At 38.1% G+C, this 26053-nt stretch overlaps 1 protein-coding gene across 2 annotated transcripts in view; it reads right to left on the bottom strand.

Annotated features, from left to right (window-relative positions):
* TBL1XR1 (transducin (beta)-like 1 X-linked receptor 1) overlaps positions 1-26053 on the bottom strand; it is a 191435-nt gene that overhangs the window by 34529 nt on the left and 130853 nt on the right. For both annotated transcript variants that reach the window (XM_006867709.1, XM_006867708.1), the window contains exon 2: positions 15852-15954. In XM_006867709.1, coding sequence (XP_006867771.1) covers positions 15852-15909 — 58 coding nt within the window. In that variant the 5' untranslated portion in view covers positions 15910-15954. The remainder of the gene's footprint in view (positions 1-15851; positions 15955-26053) is intronic.

Genomic DNA, 26053 nt, shown 5'->3' with positions numbered 1-26053 from the left:
GAAGTTCTACAACAAACAATGCATTCAACTATTATATTTTCCTTATTTCTAGTAATGGCAACTCATGGCAATATAAAAACAATGTTAGAAATTACACTACTTTTCTTCTTCACCCCCATTAAACTTTTTTTCCTTAAAAATTTCTGTTTTCATTTCATTGTTGTTGTTAAGTGCCGTCGAGCCGGTTCCGACCCATAGCAACCCTGTACAGGGTTTCCGAGGGTGTAAATCCTTATGGGAGTAGAAAGCCTCATCTTTCTCCCGCGGAGCGGCTGGTAGTTTCAAACCGCTGACCTTAAGGTTCGCAGCCCGATTCGTAACCACTACGCTACCAGAGTTCATTTCATTAGACCTGAAAAATCAACTGAACTCCCACCTCTCCCTCAATCCCTGACATTTCACCATTTGCCAAATCCTGTCATCCTACCTCTATGGACTCTGTCATTACCTTTGATCTGTTACAACCCGAGTTCAGTCACCATCATTCTGTGTCTGTACTATTATTGCCAAAAGTCCTTTTCCTCTCTTCCACAGTTCAATATGTTTATCACATTGCAGTTAGATTATTAATTTTAAACATAAATTGGTCTTATTTCTTACTTGAGCACCTTCAACAATCCCTTTGGCCTTCATAGTAAGGTGAAATGTGTAAATATGGCACACAAGTACTTGAGATCTGATGCCGTTTATCTTCCAAGGCTTTTACTCTTAATTCCATGTTCCCACTCTTTTCCCCACTGCACACTGAATTCAAGTGATAGCAAATTACAAGTAAGTTTTTGAAAATGCTTTGCTAACCATGCCCCTGGACCTTTGTGTGTACTGTTAACTCCTTTCCTTCACTGCCCCATGGTGAGTCCGTCTCTTCTACGCTGAGCCTATAATTTTGGATATACACCTACTAAACGGTGAGACAGACACTACTAGAGTAGACTGAATGAGGATAAGACTTATGTCTAATAGTCTTTTAATTCTGCAAAACTGACACATTATCTGATTTAAAAGGTGCTCAATAAATGTTCAATTAAAATAAAATTCTACTATAATGCATATTAAGGAGCTCTGGAGACACAGTCATTACAAATTGGGCTGTGAACCGCAAGGTCAGCAGTTCAAAACTACCAGTTGTTTCGCGGGAGAAGGATGAGGCTTTCTGTTCTTGTAAAGATTTACAGCCTCAGAAACCTCGTACAGGGTCGCTATGAGTCGGTTCCAACGTCACAGCACATAACCACTACCACATAATGTTGGCACATCAGAAAATCTATGACTTCAGAAGGAAATATATGATTTAAAGTCTTTCTTAAAAAACAATCTAAAAACTATACCAGTTTATGCCAAAAATATTCCCATATATCTGCACCTAGATATGCAGAAAAAACTTTCAGAGACAGCTTCTGATTTACACAGTGGAAAGCGAAAGTAATTAGTCTAAATCTGTGAAAAAGTTTAAATTTGACATGGTTGCCAAAAATAGCCTTTCTTTCCAGAACTAAGAGCAAATCTGACATGAATAGCATGTCTATTATCAAACACTCTAAACATTTTCTAGGTATTTATGATTTGGGAGATAGAAAAAGGGATTCCAGAGAGGAATAAGTCTGAAAATCACAATGCTGAGTATATAGCAATTCAATGTTTGGTGTTGCAATTTTTAAGTGCCGTCAAGTCAACTCCAACACACAGCAATCCTGTATATGATTTCCAAGGAGCAGCAGACAGGATTGAACAATCAAACTTGCTGTTAGAATCCCAGCGCTTATCCTACTGTGCCACACTAGAAGTCCAATTCAGTGATAAAAAGCAGGGCCTTAAGAAAATGGGCTTTGAACACGATAGTTGAAGTATAGGGCATCTTATCAAGAAAAGCTGGAAAGAGACAAAACTTAGTTATTTCCCCAACACAGAAGGAAGATTTGACTTATCCAAGACCCTATTATTCTTCAGGTCATAAAAGCCCAGAAAATTACATCTTTGTTTCCCATCACCAGAGTTTACTGCTGCTCCCCCCACCCCAATCTATTTTCCTACAGACTAGAGTTTAAGAAAAGGTACAAGGAGTAGAAAAATGCTATAGAGGTTTCTTGATTGTTGAGGAGTTCGACAGACCTAGAATTCATGAACATAATTTTTTAAACTGTAAAAAAGGGGGTAAAATTACAAATAACAATATAAAAACCTAAATGCAACTGTTAGCATTTTTGTGTACTTCCTCTTGTTTCTTTACATATTGCTTTTTCCCAATACAATATGCCAAGTAGGTAATTTGTTCTTTGTAAATCAATGACTATAAACACTTCATTTAAATGATATTTTCTGAAATAACATTTTAATAGCATCATTTACTCCACAAGTAAAAGTTTCCTCACAACTGGACATTTGAACTTTTACAATGTTTATAATTTTTAAATAGTATTACCTCAAATATGTAGGTATCTGCCATGTGTAAATTTTTTTTTTCTCCTTAGGATGAATCCCCTCAAAAATGAGAGGGGACATGAGCATGAGAAAGGTTTGACAATTTCCAAATGGCTTTCTAAAACAACTGTGCAAAATTATACTGCCACTAGCAATTGATGTTTCCTTACACCTTCACTGCTGTTGTTGTTGTTAAGTGCCCCTGAGTTGATTCTGACTCATAGTGACTCACCCTTACTAGGCTGGCCATTTCTAAAAATACAAAAAGATTATTACTAAGATTGAACAAGTGTTCTATTTGGCCTTGATCCTGCAATAAGTGTGTCAGTAGGAATATATAATGGGGTTTCGCTGTTATTCATGAAAACTGGCCAGTCAGCTCACTGAAGAACAAAGAGAAAAACTGATTTGGAAGTAAAACAGTAATTGTCAGCATTTATGACAACTGCTTGCTGTTTACTGTTAATTAACTGTGTGGTAACTATACTGTAGATCATTATCAAATTAATGCTATTTTATATTTTATTTGCTTATAAAGCATAATTCTACTTACAACTACTTGCACATCTGTCGCTGGTCACCTACTCATTAAAACTGGAAGGTAGACTGATGTTGGGCATACCAGACCCTACACTCCTCAAATTTCTACACTCCAGGTCTTCACGTGGAGGCACATTACTGACAGCCAGTTTAACCTGCCTCCATCAAGTTCACTGTTCAACTCTGTTTATTAGTGGTCTGGGATGGGGCTAAGAAGGAATCCAGCCTGCTGCCTTCATCTGAGTCAAGAGAGACTATACTGTCATTTGGCTATGAATTTGGCTGTGAGCTAATGTGCTGGACTGCAAGGTCGGCACAAACCACAAGGTCAGTAGTTCAAGCTCACCAGCCGCTCCTCAGAAACCATATACAGGATTGCTATGGGTCAGAACTGACTTGATGGCACTTAATAACAACAGCATAGAGTGTGATGGTGTGGATAAGCACAGGATCTTGAGGTCTGTTTGAACCACAAGGCGGACAAACCAAAAAGGATGTTCTTGTTAAGTGTCGTCAAGTTGGTTCCGACTCATAGTGACCCAGTATAGGGTTTCCAAGGAGCAGCTGGTGAGCGTGAACCATCGACTATGCAGTTCAAATGACTTTGAAATCTGACACATTAGCTCACAGTGCCACACCAGGACTTCCAAGAACCTATATAGGTTAGCTGTAAGTTGAAACTGACTCTACAGCACTAACAACAACATAGGGTATGATACAGAACAGTTAAATAGAAAAACAACAGTAGCAAATGAATAGGCTATCTTGTGTTACAGATCAGAAACTTAAGTTTTGACCAGTGCTCTTAAAACAAATAGAACAAGTGGAGTTAAAACCCATCTCAGAAAAAGTAGCTTGGTGTTAGGCCTCTATCTGGGAGATGGAATATCCCTTTGAGAAATTTAAAGCAAAAGTGGAAGGAGAATGGAGAAGAGACAAAATTAACTTTCATGAGGCAAACACTTTAAAACTAATATAAAAGGGCTTCAAAAAGTTAGTGGAAAATGGAATTAAAAGATAATGGAGGAAGGCAGGGCTTGATGGCCACTACAGTGAAGGTGCCCTGAGGTTCGCTGTCAGCAATATCACAGAATACCAGGCAAAGCAGATTCAGGGCAGAGCCCCAACACTCGGAACCACAAAGGTAGAAATATTTAAAAGGTTTGAAGGCTTATAGCTAGTGAAACTTGCAGCAAAAATAAGAAATCGCATACTTTTGAATCTGCCAGTCTCAATGGCCCAGAGCCGACAACTTGGTGACACCAAACGGCAAGACTAAGTGGGAGAGCAGACACACCAAGGAAAACGCTGCAGGCACTTTGGAGCAAAGGGGGACAAGACACTCTGTTGGTTTTGCTTTGGTCTGATTTTCTTTTCTTTTTTTTTTTTTTTTTTGGTATCTGTTCATTGACCCCCCACTGCTAATGCACTGCCATTCTAGTAACTAGAGGGGGTGCCTGAGAGAGTGGGCAACCCCCACCCTCACCTCACCACCAGTACATTCTTCTGCCACACTTGTGCACAGATACTCTCAGCCCAAGAGCCGGCACTAAACTGTTGCTGTTTTTTAATATGGAAAAGCCAGAAAAAGGGGTGAGGCGGGGTAAAGAATTAAAAAACAAAATAAGTCAAAAATAGACCATGTCTTAGGCCACAAAACAAATCTCCATAAATTTACAAATATCAAAATCCTACAAAGCATCTTCTCAAACCACAATGCTATGAAAAATTAGAAATCAACAATAGGAAGACCAAGAAAACCAAGTCAAATACATGGAAACTGAATAACACCCTGCTGAAAAGAGATTGGGTAGTAGAAGAAATTAAACGTGAACTCACAAGGTTCCTAGAAACAAATGAGACCGAAAACACAAGATACCAAAATCTTTGGGAAACGGCGAAAGCAGTGCTGAGAGGACAATTTATTGCAATCAATGCACACACCCAAAAATAAGATAGAACCAAAATTAACACATTAACACTACATCTACATCAATCAAAAACTGACCAATAGTCACAACCTACAGCCACCCAAAGAAAAGAAATAATAAAGATTAGAGCCAAAATAAATGAGATAGAAAACAGAAAAACTATAGAATCAACAAGACAAGACAAGAAGTTCGTTCTTTGAAAGGATTAACAAAATTGACAGACCATTGGCAAACCTAACAAAAGAAAAAAAGAGGGAGAAGACACAAATATCATGCATTAGAAACCACATAGGCAATGTCATAACGGAACCAAATGAAATCAAAAGGATAGTAACAGAATATTATGAAGAGATGTACTCAAACAAATTAAGAGATGGATACATTTTTAGAAAAACATGACCTACCTAAACTTACACACAGTGAAGTTGAAAACCTGAACTGACCCATAACAAAAGTACAAATTGATCAGGTCATCAAAAATATCCCAACCCAAAGAAGTCCAGGCCCAGATGGCTTTACTGGTGAGTTCTACCAAACATTCAGTGAAGAGCTGTCACCAATTCTATTCAAATTATTCCAGAATATAGAGGAAGATGAAAAACTTCCTAATACATTTTATGAAGCAAGCATAACTCTCATACCAAAACTAGGGAAGGACATCACTAAGAAAGAAATTATAGACCAATATCCCTCATGAACATAGATTTAAGAGTTCTCAACAAAATCCTAGCCAACAGAATCCAGCAGCACATCAAAAAGATAATACATCATGATCAAGTGGGATTCATATCAGGGATGCAAGAATGGTTCAACATTAGAAAAACAATCAATGTACTCCACCATATAAATAAGAAAAAAGAAACGAAGTGCATGATCATATCAATTGATGCAGAAAAGGCATTTGGCAAAATCCAACACCCATTCCTGATAAAAACACTCAACTAAGTAGGAATTGAAGGGAAATTCCTCAACATAATTAAGAGTACATATACAAAACCATCAGCCTACATCACTCTCAATAGAGAGAAACTGAAAGCCTTCCCTCTGAGAACAGGAACCAGACAAGGATGCCCTTTGTCACCACTCCTATTCAATATTGTGCTGGAAGTCTTAGCAAGAGCTAGATAGCACGACAGGGGAATTAAAGGTATCCAATTGGCAAAGAGGAAATAAAACTCTATTTGTAGGCGATATGATCCTATATGTAGTAAACCCCAAAGACTCGTAAAAAAGCTACTAGACCTCATTGGAAGATTCAGCAAAGTGTCAGGGTATAAGATCAACATATAAAAATTGGTTGGATTCTTCTATACTAAAACGACAGCATTAAAAAGGACATTAGGAAAGCAATACCATTTACAATAGCCACCCAAAGGATGAAATATCTAGGAATAAATGTAACCAGAGAAACAAAGGACTGATACAAAGAAAACTACAAGAAACCAGAAGAGACCTAAAAACATGCAAGACTGTACCATGCTCCTGGATAGGAAGACTTAACATTGTGAAATGTCAATACTGCCCAAAGCAATCTGTATTTATAATGCAATCCCAATCCAGATTCCAAGGACATTCTTCAAAGAAATGGAAAAAACAATTAAAATTTTATATGGAAAGGAAAGAGACCCAGGATAAGCAAAGCACTGCTTAAGAAGAAGAATAAGGTTGGAAACCTCTCACTCCCCGATTTCAAAATTTATCACACGGCTACAGTGGTCAAAACAGCCTGGTACTGGTACAATGAAAGATACATTGATCAATGGAACAGAAGTGAGAATCCAGAAATTAACCCATCCACATACAGTCAAGTGATTTTTGACAAAGTACCTAAATATATCACATGGGGAAGGGATAGTCTCTTTAACAGATGGTGTTGGAAAGTGATATGCAAAAGATTGAAATAAGACCTTCACCTCAATCAAGCCTTTTACAAAAATCAACTCAGCATGGATTAAACACCTAAATGTGAATCCCAGAATTACAAAGGTCATCAATGAAAAAATAGTGACAAATGTGAGGGCACTAATTCAGAAAATACACAGACTACGAAACATTTTGAAAATTACACAAAAGTACACAAAATAGATGATTGGGACATACTAAAATTTAAAAACTTATGTGCATCAAAAGACTTCACCAGAAGAGTAAAAAGGGAATCCACAGAATGGGAAAAAACCTTTTGCAATGACACATCAGGCAAGGGACTCATTTCTAAAATATACAGGAAACCACAACACCTCTACAAGAAAAAAGACAAATAACCCAATTAAAAAAATGGGCACAGGACATGAACACACTTCACAAAGGGGGAGGAAAAAATGGGCACAGGACATGAACAGACACTTCACAAAGGGGGAGGTCTGGGAAGTCAACAAACATATGAAGAACTGTTCACGATCACTAGCCATTTGTTGTTGTTGTTGTTGTTAGGTGCCATCGAGTCGGTACTGACCCATAGCGGCCTTATGCACAGCAGAACGAAACACTGCCCGATCCTGGGCCAACCTCACTACTGTTGCCATTCTTGAGTCCATCAATGCTGCCACTTGGCCAATCCATCTCGTTGGGGGTCTTCCTCTTTTTCTCTGACCCTCGACCTTACCAAACATGATATCCTTTCAGTGACTGGTCCCTCCTGATACTATGTCCAAAGTATGAGAGACAATGTTTGGCTATCCTGGCTTCCAAGGAGTACTCTGGCTGCACTTCTTCCAAAACGGATCGATTGGTTCGTTTGGCAGCCCCGGGACTTTCAATATTCTCCTCCAGCACCATAACTCAAAAACATCAATTCTTCTAGAGTCTTCCTTATTCACTGTCCAGCTTTCACATGCATATGAGGTTACTGAACATTACCATGGCTTGGGTCAGGCACACCTTAGTCCTCAAGCTGACATCTTTGCTCTTCAACACTTTAAAAAAAGTCTCATGCAGCACACTTGCATAATGTGATACATTATTTGATTTCTTGACTGCTGTTTCTGTGAGTGTTGCTAACTGATCCAAGAAGAATGAAGTCCTTGACAACTTCAATCTCTTCTCTATTGATAAGAATGTTGTTTACTGGCACAGTGGCGAGGATTTTTGTTTTCTTTACATTGAAAAGTATTTAGAGAGATGCAAATCAAAACAACAATGAGATATTATCTCACACCAGCAAGAACAGCAAAGATTAACAAAGTAGAGGACAATAAATGCTTGAGATTATGTGTAGAGACTGGGACGCCTCTGCATTGCTGGTGGGATCGCAATATGGTCCAACCTCTCTGGAAAGCAATATGGCACTTCCTCAGAACGTTGAAAATAGAATTACCTTACGATCAAACAATCCCTCTACTTGGTATTGACTCACAAGAAATACGAGCCATAGCACAAGTATATATATGCACACCAACATTCATAGCAATACTATTTACAATAACAAAAAGATGGAGACAGCCTAAGTGCCCCTCAACTGAAGAATGGACAAACTGTGGTACAAACACATGATGGAATATTATGCTACCATTAAGAAAAACAAGGAAGCTGCGCTGCATGCCACCGCATAAACATGGATGAACCTTGAGGACATTATGTTGAGTGAAATTAGTCAGTCACAAAAGGAGAAATACTGCATAAGACCACTACTGTAAAAGACTAAGAAAAAGAACCCAAACTAAAGAGGGAGGGCTCCTTGCTGGTTACTCGGCCGGGGGTAGGGAGAGGGGAAGGTGGAGCACATGGTAGAGAATAGACACAGAATAGTTTGGGTGCTAGGGAGAGGGAAATACACAAGAAGGGGGAGGGGAATGGAAGAACAAAGTAAATGGGAGAACATTTAGGCAGGTTTGCATGGACTAAGTGGGACAGAGGTAAATAAAGATGTATGCACAACCTTGGAACAACAGGGATCTGGGATAAAGGGATTGAGAAATGGTTGGAATGGGGAAAAGGGAGAAAATAATGTTGAGATGCTCGACTGTCTTCTGAACCTTGGTTTCTCGGGTATACCATTATAAAATTGACACTTGAGGGGAAACAAAGTATTAGCCAGAAATATCACCATAGAAAGCCTGTAAGTCCGTCTTCTGCCTATAACTGATTGTTGTTAAGTTGTTAAGTGCCATCGAGTCGGTTCCAACTCATAGCGACCCTGTACAGGGTTTCCGACGATATAAACCTTTACAGGAGTAGAAAGCCTCATCTTTCTCCCGTGGAGCAGCTGGTAGTTTCAAACCGCTGACCTTAAGGTTCACAGTCCGATTCGTAACCACTACACTACCATAGGGCTACAACCTGCCCAGTGAAGGAGGCTTCCTGTGGAGCCTCTGCATTACATAAAACCATAGGTAGAATCCTGAACCCCCATCCAGAATTGTCTGAGGTTGGAAATTTCCACTTGAAAAGACAAGCAGACCAGCCTGGAGCATCTAGAAGAACAAAAGATACTTCTTGAAAGAAAGACCTACAGGAAAAATACAAAACAATATAGGCAGTCAGACTGATTACTACAAGAGCAAATAAGTTGCTTCGCCGAGGAGACATCAAGGCAAGTGGTCGAGTCCCCTCAGGCCAAACTCCCTTCAAGACTAAGACTCAATGGTAATACACGCTCTAATTGGTGACCACGTTCTTCACCAATAAGGGGAAGTGAGGGAAAAACAGCAATGAAGCTGGCAAGCTAAGCCCTACAATGTTCAATAGACCTCTGTGAACCCAGGTGGAGACATGGTTGGCCAGCAGTATGGCAAGACCTGGGGACTCTTGAGCTCAGAGTCAGTGACATAGCCACAGAGGACTAGAGTGGAGAGTGAAGTGTCCAGTTGAAAGAAGAGAGGGCATATGCACAAGAACACCCACACTTGCAAATAATACCCACTTGACCTGGCTTCAATCACTGCATGATCAGAGCTCAACTAGAAGAAGAAAGAAGAGGACAAAAAGAGTAATCTGATACAATTTGATGAACTTGACCTATACCTATGGATGCAGTAGCTCAAAAGAAGAAACAAGTCTTTACAGAGAGAATCATCCCCCCCACCCCTCCATACACAGAGTAGACAGGGATGGGCAACTTGGACACTGGCTATCCAAAATGGGGGGTGGGGGGAAGACTAAAAGCAAGAAGTGACTGGCTTACAAACTTTAAAGAATGAGCCTAGATCCAGAGGGCATCGAGAAATGTAGACTCTCCACTGAGTAGTATCCAATCTGTCTAGGCAGGTCTGATGAAAGGAGATGTGGACAGGTCTCTTGCGATACAATAGTGAATAATGGGTATCAGGACTGATTGTGAGGGTTGAAAATGTAAAGGAAGACACTTTGTAGCAAAAGGAGGGAAGTGACTGACTGCAGTCTAGGAGCGGAGGTCCCTGGGATCATCATAGGAGAAGAGCGGAGAGCGGGACCCTACCCAGAGAAGCAGTGACGCCAGAGATGGAGGCAGAGAAGATGATGTGGAGAGATGGAGCAGCTAGGGACTTTAGACCCAGAGAGGGAGAGGGGCTGTGTGCTAAGGACCTGAGGACACAGGCTTGCAGGGTATATCCTTTGGATGGTTGATGATGCATGGAGGGGAATGTAACCATGGCAATGAAATGACATAGGATAGGATGAATGTAAAGCTCATGTTTTCCCATGTAAACTATTACATAATTCACAATAAAACATTAAAAAAGAGAATGAAGAAAATAATAATGGAATTTTCTCCAAAACTTTGAAGCCCCTCTTATATCATTGTTCTTGTTAAGTGACATTGAATCGGTTCTGACTTAGAGCAACCCTTCAGGGTTTCTGAGGAGCAGATGGTGCGACTGAACCACTGCTTTCGATTCAATCCAACCTTGAGTCCAGCACATTAACTCTCCATGATGCCACACCAGATCTTATATCACTACTTCCTTCCAAATGGAGACTATGATGAACTTTAGTTCCAAAAATAAGAGGCTATTTTAAAGCAATAGCAATCAGAATCACAATCTAGAAAATAATCTTCGTATGAAAGACATATTGTTTTTGCAATTCCCAGTTAGCCTTTCAATAGTAATATACAATTATCTCATTAACTCCCAACAATCAAGCACATCATAGGGTCCTGCTCTGGTAGTGTAGTGGTTACATGTCGGCCTGCTAATCTCATGGTCAGCAGTTCCAAACCATCAGAGGTTACACAGGAGAAAGATGAGGCTTTCAGCTTGCGTAAAGATTTACAGCCTCGGAAACCCTATACAGGGTCGCTATGAGTCAGAACCGACTCCACGGCACACGAGAGTTAAATTTACAATCAAGAATTCCCCCCCCAAACCAAATACACTATTTAAGTGACAACATTATTTCTTCTTATACTAAGCAACAACACATACACACCCAAATCAAAACAAAAGAAAAAAGTGTCAAAAAGGTCCCAAATCATTTTCTCCAGAAACAAAGAAAAAAACACCAAAATAACCTCAGCTGAGCTGTAGGTGCTACTGAGGTGAAATAAAGGTCCAAACCACTTAGCTATTCTAGAATTATGTCTGTATCAGATTCTGTCATATACAACTTAGCATGTAACACTACATATTTTATCTCCATAAGGTTGGTAACAAATGAGTTATTAGAGCAATCAAATTACAAATGCCCTTTAGTGAATACTAATTAAAGGCAGCATACCAAATAAAATCAATCGTTACTTATAGTATTGCATGTCAAATGCACTCCAATTATCAAGCCATCTCAAAAGAGAGAGAGAAAAAAAACTAATTTTATTCCCTAGGAAATAATTGTTGAATTCTGAAGTCTGGTTCATAAAAATGCAGAATGGTGAGGAGCAAGGTAGTTTTTTTAAGGTGAATTTTCTATAGATAAAATTGAGAAAATTTTAAAAGTTACAACACTTAATAAAATATCCTATAATTAATATACTTTTCTTTTTGTTAGTTTTGGTGGGTAGAGAGAGCTTATTGCAAACAAAGAAGTTCATTAGACACTTTAGGTCAAATATCACAATGTAATCCACTCTTTTCAAGAAATTTTATGAGTAAGGAAACTGAAGCTCCAAGAAATTATGCATTGTTTGGTGGAAGGGGCTTATAACAGATACTAAACAATCTTTTAGTATTGATAACAGAATTACGATGACTACCCCACAGCATAAAATATTAAAGATATGGAGATGGGTATCATAGTTTAGTTATCATTAAACCAGAAACAACTGTTGAAATTTTTTACTGGAAAGTATTATGTCAACTTCATGTATATCAAAACAGAACAAAACTTTCATAAGGTGTGTTTTGAAATTTCTGGCACGAGGTAATGAAACAGGCAAGAAAATTATTTTTTCTTTTTGGCAGTCTATATGAGTACAAACCAGCATTTTCACTGTCTTTGCAAAGAGCCTTTCTTTTCTGCTTATCTCCTAATCCAATTTAGTGCTCCTTTTATAAGAAGAAGGGGAGATAAGATTTTAGTTTTCTTTGAATTACTTTATATTTTTCCAAAGAAATATTTACAACCTAAAAGTTATTTACATCATATTTCTTATCAAGTGTCCTTTAGAAATCATGGTGATAATACAATGGAATTCCCAAAACTGCCCAGAAAAGGAATTACTGGATTCAGTGAGCCCAAGATAGAATCAACTGTTAAAATGGCCATTTGTAAGTACAGTTGCAGATCAGAAGAACAAACTTTTTAAATATAAGGCAGTGTACAGATTCAATGCTATTATGAGCATTCATTCTGGATGATAGTCTGAGCTCTATCTGAATCCTGCCCTGGGTTCACTGTGTGTATAGTCCAAGTTCATTCTGACTCACCATGACCACATGTGTATTCCCCCATCAGTTTCTCAGGTTGTTATCGTTATGGGAGCACACTGCATATTCCAGAGAGTGGCTGATGGATTCAAACTGTTGACTTTTAACTAAGCAGCTGAGCACTTCACCACTACACCAACATTTTCTGTCTTTCCCATCTCATATTTTCTGAAGTAACTTTAAATGAATGTTTCATGGCACCCTCTATGACATAGGCATATTTCCTTATTCCTACTGAACCTAGCCCACAAATTTAACGGCAACTCTTCTTAAGGAGTTATTTTCATACTCTAAGTCTCATTAGGCACCCATTTCATGCTTTCTGCAGAAATTACGCGGTTTTGTTTTTTCTGTTTTTGTTTTTTCAAAATAGTGTGAAAACACTACATACCTGCTGTCAACTTCTAATTGTCCTACAACTAAAGTAGATCAACGGGTTTCAAACATTATTGTGTCTAAGAATCCCCTAGGGAGATTTATAAAATCCTAATCTTGGGCCTCACGTGATGTTCTCTGTGATTATGATGCAAGTTATCATACTTTTAGAACTATGATATAGGCAAATTTATGGCCAAGTTTCATTCCTAGACAAACTACCATAAATAAAAATGTAAGTAGAGTCTTATTTTTTCCTATAAATCAGAATGTAAATATTTGAGGGACTGTTATTTTGAGAGATGATGTTACTTAAGATCATGTTTCATCACTGGTACACTATGAATTACTGATTTTTTTTTTCCTGAAAAAATACATAAAATATACTTAAGAACACAGTAAACAATTACAAGGGATTTAAATTTAATAATGAAAACCATTATTATGTTTTACATTTCACACATGTTTTCAGGAGAGACCAGTCCCTGGAGAAGGACATCATGCTTTGTTGACATCAGTGACAAAGAGGAGGCCCTCAGATAGAAGGATTGGCACAGTGGCAGCAACAATAGGCCAAGTGCGAGGATGACACAGTGTCTGGTTCCATTGTGCATAGAGTTGTTATGAGTCAGAACCAACTTGATGGCACCAGCACCCAAGAGCAATTCTACTACACAAAGTTCTTTTAAATTAATTCTTGCTTGATTTTTACTTCAACTTAAAACTTGGCATTTTGAAGGATTTTCTGAGAATATAAGCAAATCTAGGAGATTTAATCACTCTTTCAGAAATTAATCCGGGGTATTACTTAACTGCACTTCTTACTCTATTTGTGGCAACATAAAATATCAATTTGTGAACTTCTGTTTGGAAATAGAAAAACTTGAGTGCTTATTCACATGTCTAACTTCAGCTTCTCCTGTTTTTCCTCTGTAGGTGGCCTACAAGGCACCGCTGAATTCATCTGACTAACCCAAACAGCAACTTCATATAGCTCAACCTAAATAGTTGTCTTTGATCCACCAACAAGACTTTACAACATATTTCCCACCCTTTGATCCCTCACTATGTTTTTGACTTTAGTGTCTGAAAATTGTAAAAGTTACGAAACTCTGGCTTCATTCAATAGTTGTTTGGAGCAAGGGCAGATACCACAGTTTTATTTTGACCCAATAAATAATTTTCATTTTGTTTCTTTGCCAAAAGTACTATTCAACAATTCCCAAAGTCATGGTTACAATAATCAGTAGTTTTATACTTTATTAATCATTTTATCTTGTTCAAAACATTCTTTGAGACAATTTTTTGCTATGCCTTCAATACCAGTTAAGAAAACATAATCCAAAGTTTCATAACAAGTTACTCTCCCAATGATTTCTTACTTTAGCTTCTTCCCTCTTAAGATGTCTTTGTTGGACCTCATCCTCTCAAGCTATTCCAGACCAGTGAAGAGCAGTGATGGTGCTTGAGAACAGAAAACCCAGGAGAAAGGCTCAGAACTAAAGTGGAGCTGGGAACAACTGAGAGCAAGCCATTCTGCAGTCTGACCTAAAGGCCATGTTTGCATTCCCTGGATTAAAGAGGACAACCAGCTAAACCATATAATAAGCATGAATGAAGTCTCAAAACCATAAATTAAGATTCAATTGTCTTTATTGTCTTACACTTTAGACCCCTGTTCTTTACTTTGCATCCTCTTTCACATGCTACTACCAAAAAATATTTTTATTTTTATACAGTAAACCTGCAAAATTATAACATATGCAATACAGAAGTCTATCAGAGGAAGAAAACTCAAATATTTTCTATTAATAGAGAAAGTGATACAAAAGCAATAAAGACTGTATCCTGAAAACTTGTATGGCCTATAAAAATCATAAAGGCCACCAAGTTCTAGCTCTCACAGGTTTCAATGTACCATGCCTCACCCTACTATGAAAACATTTAATAACTTTAGGTGTAATTTTTAAAATTCAAAATCTCAGCTATATTTTTAACTACCAAATGATTCTATCTCATTTTAACAATCTATATTTACCATTACCATCAAGAATCTGTTGCCCCATCCTATACCCCACTCCTAGAGTCCTGGTGTGGAGCTGTAGTATAAGCACTGGACTGCTAACTGCAATAAGGACCTCATACAGGGTCACTATGACTCAAAATTGACTTGACGACACTTTACAACAACCCCCTAATAGTTCTCTTCCTACTTTAACACTTTTCTTCCTCCATTTTACCTTACAGTATCACTTCCGTTTTCTGACTATGCTGCTTAATGTGTCTAGAAAAGCACAGATTTATTTTTCATGAAAAGTGATTTGTTTTTCATCCATCAAATTATTATTAAAAATTCAGATTAAAGATGTACTTAAGCAATTGGGAATAAAACTTAAGAAAGCATTCTAAAAAGAAATAATTTACTTTTAAGATGCTAATTGCAATTGGGACAAATAACATTTAATTGAGGACACGAAATACACATTATCATCTAATGTTATCTTAGAATTTATATGTTCCTGCTAACCATGTGCAACAGTCCCAATGCATAACAAATAATAAAAGTGTTTTTTGAACTGTGAAAGCCAAATCTTTTGCTACAGATATTTGCCTGACATGATTCCAACATATTTGAAAGAGTCAGAGAGTTAAACCATGCAGTAATACATAGCTTAAAAATAGCAGTCCAGACATTAAGGAAACATACAAAGTTCAACAGTTTGGACTGATACAAATTTCAAATGCATAAAAGGGTATTTTGTGAATATTAAAATAATTTGAGGCCTATTTACTTTATAAAAGTACTCACCTGACTCTTGCAAGTATCTATATACCAAGAAGTTGACCTCATCACTGCTTATACTCATCTTTATTCCCACTTAAACCATGAGGTCACAACACAGGATATAACCCTAAAAATAAAACAAAGTTAATTAAGTATTTTCTCAATAAAATATTTTTAACAAAATGTAAACAATGTAGTCAAATCCATTTGATTTTATTAAATGATATAAAGGTACTACATTATCTAATGAGAATCCTAACAAATAAGGTTACATCCAATGGTTAGTAAAAATGATTATATAATCTAAAACATGGTTGGGTTAATTTTTCTGCAAGATAACATATCAGCAAAAATTATTCCAAAATTTTAAGAGGGCTTCAACATATTTTAATGATTATATTGAATGGTATAAAAAGTTTATCTGCTTTTCTCTGAACTGTTAAAAAAAAAAAGTAAATGTAAAAAGTCAGAATATTCATCATTAGTAAAAGACTTATTTTAATCTAAATTGGACAGGATTGAGCAGCACAGAGGGAGTGGCAAACCACCTACTCTTATTTTGTGGAAATAATTTGTCAGAATTTTAAGTTTCTATTTTCTCAAAATGTAATATGCCATGCTCACATTTCAAATAACGCTAGGTATTATAAGGCAGATAGAACAGTTGCCAAGACTTAAACGATATATTATCTTACTTTACATTGTTGTTGTTAAGTCTGCCTCAAAAAGACCCAGTATAGGCTATCCCGAGGAACAGATAATGGGGTTTGAACCACTGACCTTGAGATTAAGCAATCCAGTGATTATCCTACAGCAACACATCAGAACTCCATTTACTGTATACAATGTATTGTTAGACACAAGGCTAGTGATTCAAAACTACTGAGCACTCCTTGGAAAGTCTATACAGGTATGAGAAATCGATTAGACTGTACTAACAACAACAATACTTAGATCTTAATCACAGAGTGGAAGTTGAATGGGAAACTTAAATGTCTATTTATATTTGCTCATTTTTGTACCACAGAAATGATTTAAAGATAGAGGTCAGTAAACTTTTCCTTTAAAGGGCCGGCAAGGTGAACATTTTATACTATAGTATCTATACTGAGTCCCAATGTGGCACTTCAGGATAATTGCATTCAACTGTAAGGTCAATTTGAACCACAAGGTTGGCAGTTCAAACTCACCAGCTGCTTCTCAGAAACTGTATACAGGGTCATTATGAGTCAGAACCAACTCAATGGCACTTATTAACAACATCATCTCTGATGTAACTATTCAACTCTGTCTCTGTCAAAAAGGGAGTGAAGCTGTGTTCCAATAAAACATCAATGACAATTAAATTTTGGAGGATAACTATCTTATTTCATGGATATACTTAGATCTAATTCAGCAAAAAGAGGTATCTAACACTGTTCACCTTGGTGGACAGACCTGCTAGGTCATACATCTCTTAAAGATACAGATTTCACTATATATTTCAAAATCACAAATTAAAAGCATTTACTGGAGTTATTTACTATATGACAGGAACAGATACTGGTCTAAGCTATGAAAAAGTAGTGAGTAAACATGATGTGGCACTGTGTGATAAGTATTAGGCTGCTAACCACAACATCAGCAGTTCAAACCCACCAGCTGCTCCTCCAAAACCACACAGAGGATCCCTATGAGTTGAAACTGACTCAACAACAAGCGCTCATCAAGAATCCTGGTGTGGCTCTGCAGGATAAGCACTGGACTGGTTGCTAACGGCAAGGTCAGCTATTCACATTCAGCAGCTGATCCTTCAAAACCCTATACAAAAAAAAAAACAAAAAAAAAAACACACGTATGCAGAGTCACTGTGAGTAAGAATCGACTCGATGGCACTCAGCAATAATAATAAACACTCATTAAGCTTATATTTCAGAAAGGGAGTTAAATAAAGCAACAATAATCATTTTCCAGTAGGCACAAAGAGAGGAAATTCTAACTTCATTTGGTAGTCTAGGAATACATCTTAGACCAAGTCTCATTGGAAAAAGGATTGTGGTGAGGGTAGGGCTGGGCTAATGAAGAATGTTTTACAGGTGGGGTGAAGCAAAGAATGGAAACATTCCAGTGAGTTAAAAGTCAGCAAAAGGGCTGATTAAGGACAGATATGTGTAGAACTCAAGAAGTGTAAACATGATATGCAAGGAGCCCCGTAGCACAGTGGTTACAAATCGGGCTGCTAACCTCAGGGTCAGCAGTTCGAAACTACCAGCTGTTCCACAGGAGAAAGATGAGGCTTTCTGCTCCTGTAAAGATTTGCAGCTTCGGAAAACCCTGTGCAGGGTAACTGTGAGTCAGAACCAACACCACGGTACTAATAACAACAAATGTGACATGCAAGTGTTGATCATATTCGGAAGGGCCTTTGAAAACCGAACTAAAATAAAATCAATTAATTTAAAAGCGTTAGGGCTGTGACCAGAATTATATTTTAGAAAAAGCACTCTTATACTATGAAGAACAGACTGGGAGAAAATTTGACTAGGTTAAGTGTGGTGCTGTAGCATAAGCCCTTGATTGCTAACCACAAGGTCAGTGGTTCAAACCCACCAACCACTGTTCAAAACTCTACACAGGCTCACTATGAGTAGGAACAGATTCAGTGAGACTTAACTACAACAGTAGTATACAGTTAGTGATGGGTGGAGCTAGAGAGAAGTACTGGGGTTTGGAAGGTATTTAAGAAGTAGGAAAGTGCCAACAACTATATGAAGACATGTTCATGATCCTTAGCCACTGGTGGTGGTTATGTCCTGTGGAGTCAGTTCTGACTCACAGCGACCCTCCTACAGGGTTTCCAAGGCTGTAAATCTTTATAGGAGCAGAAAGTCTCTTCTTTCTCTTGCAGAACAGCTGGTATTTTCAAATTGTTGACTCAGAGCTCCTTAGAGAGATGCAAATCAGACCAACAATAAGATATCATCTCACACCAGCATTAATATTAAAGTTTCAAAAAAACAAAAACAAAAAACCACCAGAAAACAACAAATGCTGGGGCGAGGGAGTAGAGAGACTGGCTGGGATCCTCCTACATTGCTGACGGAAATGTAAAACGGTTCCAGCACTCTAGAAAACAATATGGTGTTTCCTCAGAAATTTGAAACCAGAAATACCTTGTGACCCAGCAATCCCTCTAGTGGGAATATATCCACAAGAAATATGAAACTGCACATAAGTAGATACAATAGCATCTGTGAAACACCTCATAACATGATGAATCTGGAGGCTATTTAGCTTAGTGAAATTAGTCAATGACAAAAGGACAAATAATGTATGAGACCATTATTGTAAAAGCTTAAAAAAGCTTTCCATACTAAAAGAAATATTCTTTGATGGTTACCAGGATTGGGAGGGAGGAGAGAGTAATTCATTGGTCAGAAGGTAAAACACATGTTAGCTTGGTTGACTGGGAAGGCAATATACAAGAGGGAAGATGGCAGAAGAATAATAATGATAGGTGAAGACACAGGAAGTATTCCTGGCCTAAAGGGGATACAAGCAAATAGTGATACACACACAACCTTGGAACAACTGTTGTGTGCAAGGATACATGGATTGAGACACAGGCTGAATGGATAAGGGAGGTAGAATGGGATGTACATGCGTATGTATGTATACCCCACAAATATGTAAGAGTTTGCCAGAGGATATTTGTACAAGAGTATCTGAGGAGTCCTGGTGTAGCACTCTGAGTTAAATGCACTTGACTGCCAAGTCAGTTTGAACTGCAAGGTCAGTGGTTCAAGCTCACCAGCCACTCCATGGAAACCCTATACAGGGTTGCTGTGCGTCAGAACTGACTTGATGGCACTTAACATTTACCTTTCATGGAAACACAATAATGAATGTGGTAGAACACAGAGCAGGCAAAATGATGAAAATTTCCTAGATATTATGATGGGCCTGGGACCTTAGTCTCAGGGGACACCATAACCTTATCCACAAAGTTATGTTCTACATCCTGTTTGGGTAAGCAGTGTGTGTGGGGTCTTGAAAGCTCATGAGCGGCCATGTAAGGTACAGCTATTTGTCTTTCCATATGTAGAAGAAAGAAGAGTGTTAAGAATCTTGGAATATCAATAAGTCCAATGGACTAATAGAACTTGTGAATATCAGTCTCCATAACTCTGAGACCAGAAGAACTAGACAGTGCTTGGCTACCAACTACCCTGAAAGGGATCTCCAAATAAAATGGGAGACAATGTGGAATAAAACTCAAAATTATTTAAAGGAAACAAAACAAACAACTGATTTAATGGTCAGAAAGTGACTGGAGGAGCCTGAGACTATGGTCCTCGACCACCCTTCAGATCTGAGGTCTGGAAATAACTTACCCTCATGGCCCAATTTTCAGCCAAACAGTAGACAGGTTTATAGATAGAACGCAGACAACCACACTAGCAAGGTAAATGCATCATGGAATGGTCAGTCATTCAAAATCAAAAGGGCAACATTTCTCTAAGGACAAAGTTATGAAAGGATAGGAAGGTGGGTGTAAGGCAAATATGACAAAGTTGAGAAAGGATAGGAAGGTGTGTGGAAGGCAAATAGGAACCACATAGAGAAAGCTGGGTAAGTCTTGGTGCATGGAGAGGACTGTATAGAAAGAAAAAGTAAGGAAGAATTAAAGTTTCTTTCCTAAGTGACTGGATGAGTAGTACTGCTATTTACTAAGAAGGAAAATCATGGAGAAAAACAAACACAATTTCTTAATATAAGAAAACGTCATCCTCAAAAAATTAATTCAAAGAGTACAATTAGTCTTACATCATCTGAATGGTCAATATATACCTAACAGAATGGTTATGGTACACATTCCAGTTTGGAGCGCAGTATTTCAGGTCCAATCTTTATTCTAATCCCTAGTCATCCGTGCTGCAGTAATGTATTTGGCATACACATACCATGCAAAAAATCCCAATCTCATTGGCATCAAGTTGATTCTGGCTCATAATAACCATATGTTGTTGTCATTAAATGCCATCGAGTTGGTTTAACTCAGAGTGACCTGTATATAGTTTCCAGGGAACCGCTGGTGAGTTTGAACTTTTGGGTTCAAACCGACCTTGCAATCCAGTGCTTTATTCCATAATGCCACACCAGGATTCAAATAACCATATGTTGTTGTTAAGTGCCATCGAGTGGGGTATGACTCACAGAAATCCTGGTTAGGGTTTCCAAGAAGTGAGCTTAAATCTTGTACCTTGCAGTTCAAACCAACTTTGTAGTCCAGCACATTAACCCTCAGCACCACACCATACTTCCCAATAACCATATGTTGTTGTTATTAAATGCCATCGATAGGGTTCCAACTCATAGCGACCCTGTCCAGGTTTTCCAAGGAAGCATCTGGCAGATTTGAGCCACCGACTTTGCAGCTCAAACTGAGCTTGCAGTCCAGTGCATTATCCTGGAGAGTCACACCTGGACCCCAAATAATCATACAAGACAGAGTAAATTGCCGTTTGAAAGCCTGTCCCCCGCCCCCCAAAAAAAAAAAAAAAAACCTATGCTAATTTAGCTTACTGGTTTCATGCTTCTGTTTGTGGGGAAAACAAATTAATGTCAATTTGATTTTTAGGATTTCCAGAAATTAAAGAGACTGACATAGGCTGGGTGGAATTCAACGGAAAGGACGCACCAAGCAAACTAAAGTATTCTCTTCCTCTAATAAACAGTCTAATACTCAGGTAATGAACACAGGTACTTAAAAAGTACATTCAGTTATCATTATTCAGATTCTGGATTTACAAACTCATATACTTGCTAAAATTTGTAACTCCAAAATCAATACTTATGGCAGTTTCTCCATTATTCATGACATACACAGAGCAGTCTTAACGCTGAGTTGCCTCTTGTTCCCACTGAACTCCAAAAGGCAATGCTCTCCCTACTTGTTTCAGCTCTCACAGGGTAAATGTGTCCTTTTTGCTGTCTTACCTAGTGTCACAATGACCTCACTTTTGTGTTTTGTTGTTGATTTTGCTGTTTAAACAGGCATAGTGCGGGAGTGCAGTTTAGTGTTCCTAAGAGTAGAAGGCTGTGGCACGCAGAGAAAATAGGTGTTTAGATAAGCTTGGTTCAGCTTGAGTTATATGTAGTGTTATTGGCTATGAGTTCAATGCTAATTAATCAAGCATATATATGGTTGGGTGTCTTTAAACACATCTAAACCAAAGTTATGAACTGACTAGTTGAAGAAAATGTTTTGACTAGAGGCCTGCAGGAACACTGTATTTCCCTCTGAGAGCAATGATTCAGTATTCAACAATTCTGTTCATGGTAACTTTATAGAACATAACTACGCAATTAACAAAAATCAACTATATCTAAGATGCAAAGGTTTTTAACAATACCTCAGTCTGATAACTAAATGCCATCAGCGTTCTTTATTTACACCAGTGATTAGTAGGGCTGCAAACATAACCTAATAATGCTTTCCAGGACAGAGCAATCAAAACATACAACATACCACAAGCTTCAAAAAGTACATGCAAAAATGGCATCAATTATTATCTACTGAAATGCTTCCAAAAAACACCTGTATTGCTAGGCTCTTCTTTTTTAAGTTATAACAAAAAATACTGAATAAGCAAACTGTTATTAATTGGTTAATCTCCAAAGTCCATTTTGTTGATCATATGTCATGTCAACATCTACAAATCAAAAGTAAATTTTTCTAAGAGACAGGGGTGAATTTTTCAAATTTTAAAAGTGTTCCTACTCTACCTACCACTTTTTACATTCCTTGGAGAGAAGGAACCGTATTATTTTCCCTTACCAAAACCAAAAAAGCCATTTACTACAAATCTAGCCAATTACAACTCAGAGCAAGCCAACAGGACAGAGTAGAATTGTTCCATAGGGTTCCCAAGACTGTAAATTCTTTATGGGAGAAGCCAGCCTCATCTTTCTCCTGAAGAGCAAGCTGTTGTTGTTAAGCGCTGTTGAGTCCATTCCAACACATAGCAACCCTGTATAGCATTTCCAAGAAACAGCTGATGGATTTGCACTGCCGACCTTGTGGTTAGCAGTCCAGTGCTGATCTTACAATGCCACACCAAGACTCTGAAGACTAGGGATATAAAGATGAGAATAAAGTTTCCCTATCGTGAAGAATTCACATTTTTGCAATAAAGAAGAAGAGAGAAAAAAACGTGTCTTTAAAAAAATATTAGTGACCGAGAGGTTCCAGTCACAGCTGCAGTAAATTACACGGACTCTGAGGCCTGAGTTTATTCACTTTCAAGGACACTTTATTCTAGAATATGGTTTGGTATGACATTAATCCTTTCAAATTCTAACATCAAAAGGACAAATGAAACAACAAGAGATTGAACAATCCTTGCTTAAACACTTCAATGGGACCCACTTTTTAAAATACCTTAAAATTTAAGAAAAAATTCTACGAAATACCACTATTTCATTAGTAGACTACTCGCTATGGTGTTGAAAAACTGGTTCATTTTGGTTTGTTTGTTTTATACAGCTAAGGTATTTACTCTGTATTGTGATGTCATCTTTACCTGCCCTAAGTGGAGACTAGATACTCAGATACTAGATACTCCAGGTCTTCTAGGGGAATGAAAGATGCCTTACCAGTGTATCTCCGCCACTATGGTACCTTTTTCTTTCTGTAGGATAAGCACCAAATTGCTAACTGCAAGGAAACCCCATACAGGATCACTATAAGTGGGAAATGACTTGAGGATACTCAACATCAGGGTACCTTTCTGATAAAACTGTCTTCAAACCAACCATGAAACAGGACTGAGACTCATATCCCGTCTTTACCCTTTAACACCCAGGTGTCAGTTCTGGTGGAAGGTAATGTGGCTAAAATAAGCCTTCAAGGAGCTAAACCAGTTAATTAAATAAATGTTGTTGCTGTTGATATGTGCCATGGAGTCGGTTCCGACTCATAGCGACCCTGTACAGGGTTTCTGAGGCTGTAAATCTTTTCAGGAGTAGAAAGCCTCATCTTTCTCCCGCGGAACAGCTGGTAGTTTCGAACTGCTGACCTTGTGGTTCACAGCCCGATTCGTAACCATGCTACCAGAGCTCCTTAATTAAATAAATAGTATATTCAAAATAAACTTCACATTTTCTAAAAGTAAACCTGTTTATTTGTATACTCTGCCTGATCTTACTCATACTAAATTAATAAATTACTGAGCTCCATTATCTTTGTATTGATATATATTAGAAGTATCACACAGACACACACACACAAAAAAAAACTCCATTTGGAGAATCTGCTTTTCTCATGACAAATATAAAGTTGAGGGAAAGGCTTGTCTTGCTAGAGCACTTCAAATCTAGTTTTGGTATTATCATATCTTAACTCTCAGAGGTTTATAAACTCAAAAAATCTTTTCTTCAAAATAATTATGTAGCTGGGAGTCCTGGGGTGGCGCTATGGGTTAATGTGCTAATCTGCGAAGTCGCTTGAACCATAAGGATATGTAGTTCAAGCTCACCAGCCACTCCTCTGAAACCCTATACCAGGTCACTATGGGTCGGAATGACTCGACAGCACTTAACAACAACAACAACAACAAAATAACGTAGTTACTTAAAATACTATAAGCACAGAGGACTATTTGAACAATTCAGCTGTGAATTTAGTCAACTGAATAGGTATAGCTTTTTCAGCATCACAAAACTCAGTGCTGCACACGTACTGGACAGTAACTGCACCAAATGTTTAATCATCTCCTAGCTCTGGTAGTGCAGTGGTTAGGAATCAGGCTGCTAACCTCAAGGTTCAGCATTTCGAAACTACCAGCTGCTCTGTGGGAGAAAGATGAGTCTTGTTTACTCCCGTCAAGAATTTATAGCTTTGGAAACCCTTTTTGTTGTTGTTAAGTACCTTCGAGTCAGTTCCGACTCACAGGTTTTTGAGGAGCAGTTGTCCAAACTGATCCTGAAGTTCAGCACATTAACCCACAGTGCCACACCAGGACTCCTGGAAACCTTAATACAGGGTCACTATGAGTCGGAATGGACTCCAAAGCATATAACCACCACCATCAGTAACATAGTAGATAATCAGCTGGGCTGCTAACGGCAAAGTCAGCAGTTCCAATCAGTTCCAATCTACCAGCCGCTTTGCAGGAGAAAGATGAGGCTTTCTGCACCCATAAAGATTTACAGCCTTAGAAACCTCGTAAGGGTCCCTATGAGTCAGAACCATCTTAACGGCACACCATCACCACCACCCGTTTTTTATTCCTACTTATATCCTGTATAATTTATTACTTCAGTCTCATTCAGTATGTATCAAATTCTTTTCCTGATCTCATTCCTGAAATATGTCCGTGTTCAAATACATTATTGAATATTATTGTTGTGTGCTGAGTGAGTGCCAACTCACAGAGACCCTGTACAGGGTTCCTAAGTCTGTAAATCTTTACGGAAGCAGAAAGTCTCACCTTTCTCCAGAGGAGTGGCTGTTGTCTTGAACCACTAACCCTGCCGTTAACAGTCCAACGTGTAACCTAATATGTCACCAGGGACTCCCAAATATCATCCCAAGTCACATCATTTTACATTTAAATGAATGAAGAAAAAAAAATTAGTCAAAGGGCTACAGATAAAGAAAAAGAAACAATAAAGATTCTCTTTGTAAATCTCTGCCCTCAACACATTATTTGGAGATTTGAAAGCAGTACATGAGGCAAGGTCATAATAAACAATTAAAAGTCATAATCAAAATTAGTTTATCTTACAAATTTTGGTCCATAATGCACCTACCCTCTCACCCACTGCCACTGAGTTGGCTTCAGGTCATAGCAAATCTAAGGACAAAGTGTAAATGTCCCAGAGTGTTTCCAAGGTTGTAAATCTTTACAGGAGCAGAAAAAGCCTCATCTTTCAGCAGTGGTGTAGTTGCAGGGTTTGAACCAATGTTTAACCCACTATGCCACAAGGGTTTCTGCTACTCCTTAATGGATACACGTTCAATGTTTGTTTCGTTCAATATTTAAGTGTTTCTGTTTTCAATATTCTAACATGTGAAGAGAAAATTTATCCTTTAAGGTTTTTCTTCTTTCCATTTTTTTTTTGGTTGTTGTTGTTAGGTGCCATCGAGTTGGTACCGACCCATAGCAACCTTATGCACAGCAGAACAAAACACTGCCCGATTCTGGGCCAACCTCACTACTATTGTCATGCCTGAGTCCATC

This window comes from Chrysochloris asiatica, unplaced genomic scaffold, assembly GCF_000296735.1.
Source record: "Chrysochloris asiatica unplaced genomic scaffold, ChrAsi1.0 scaffold00108, whole genome shotgun sequence".
NCBI lineage: Eukaryota > Metazoa > Chordata > Mammalia > Afrosoricida > Chrysochloridae > Chrysochloris > Chrysochloris asiatica.
Note: the sequence above shows the minus strand (reverse complement) of the source record. Positions and strands in the feature narration are given on the sequence as shown.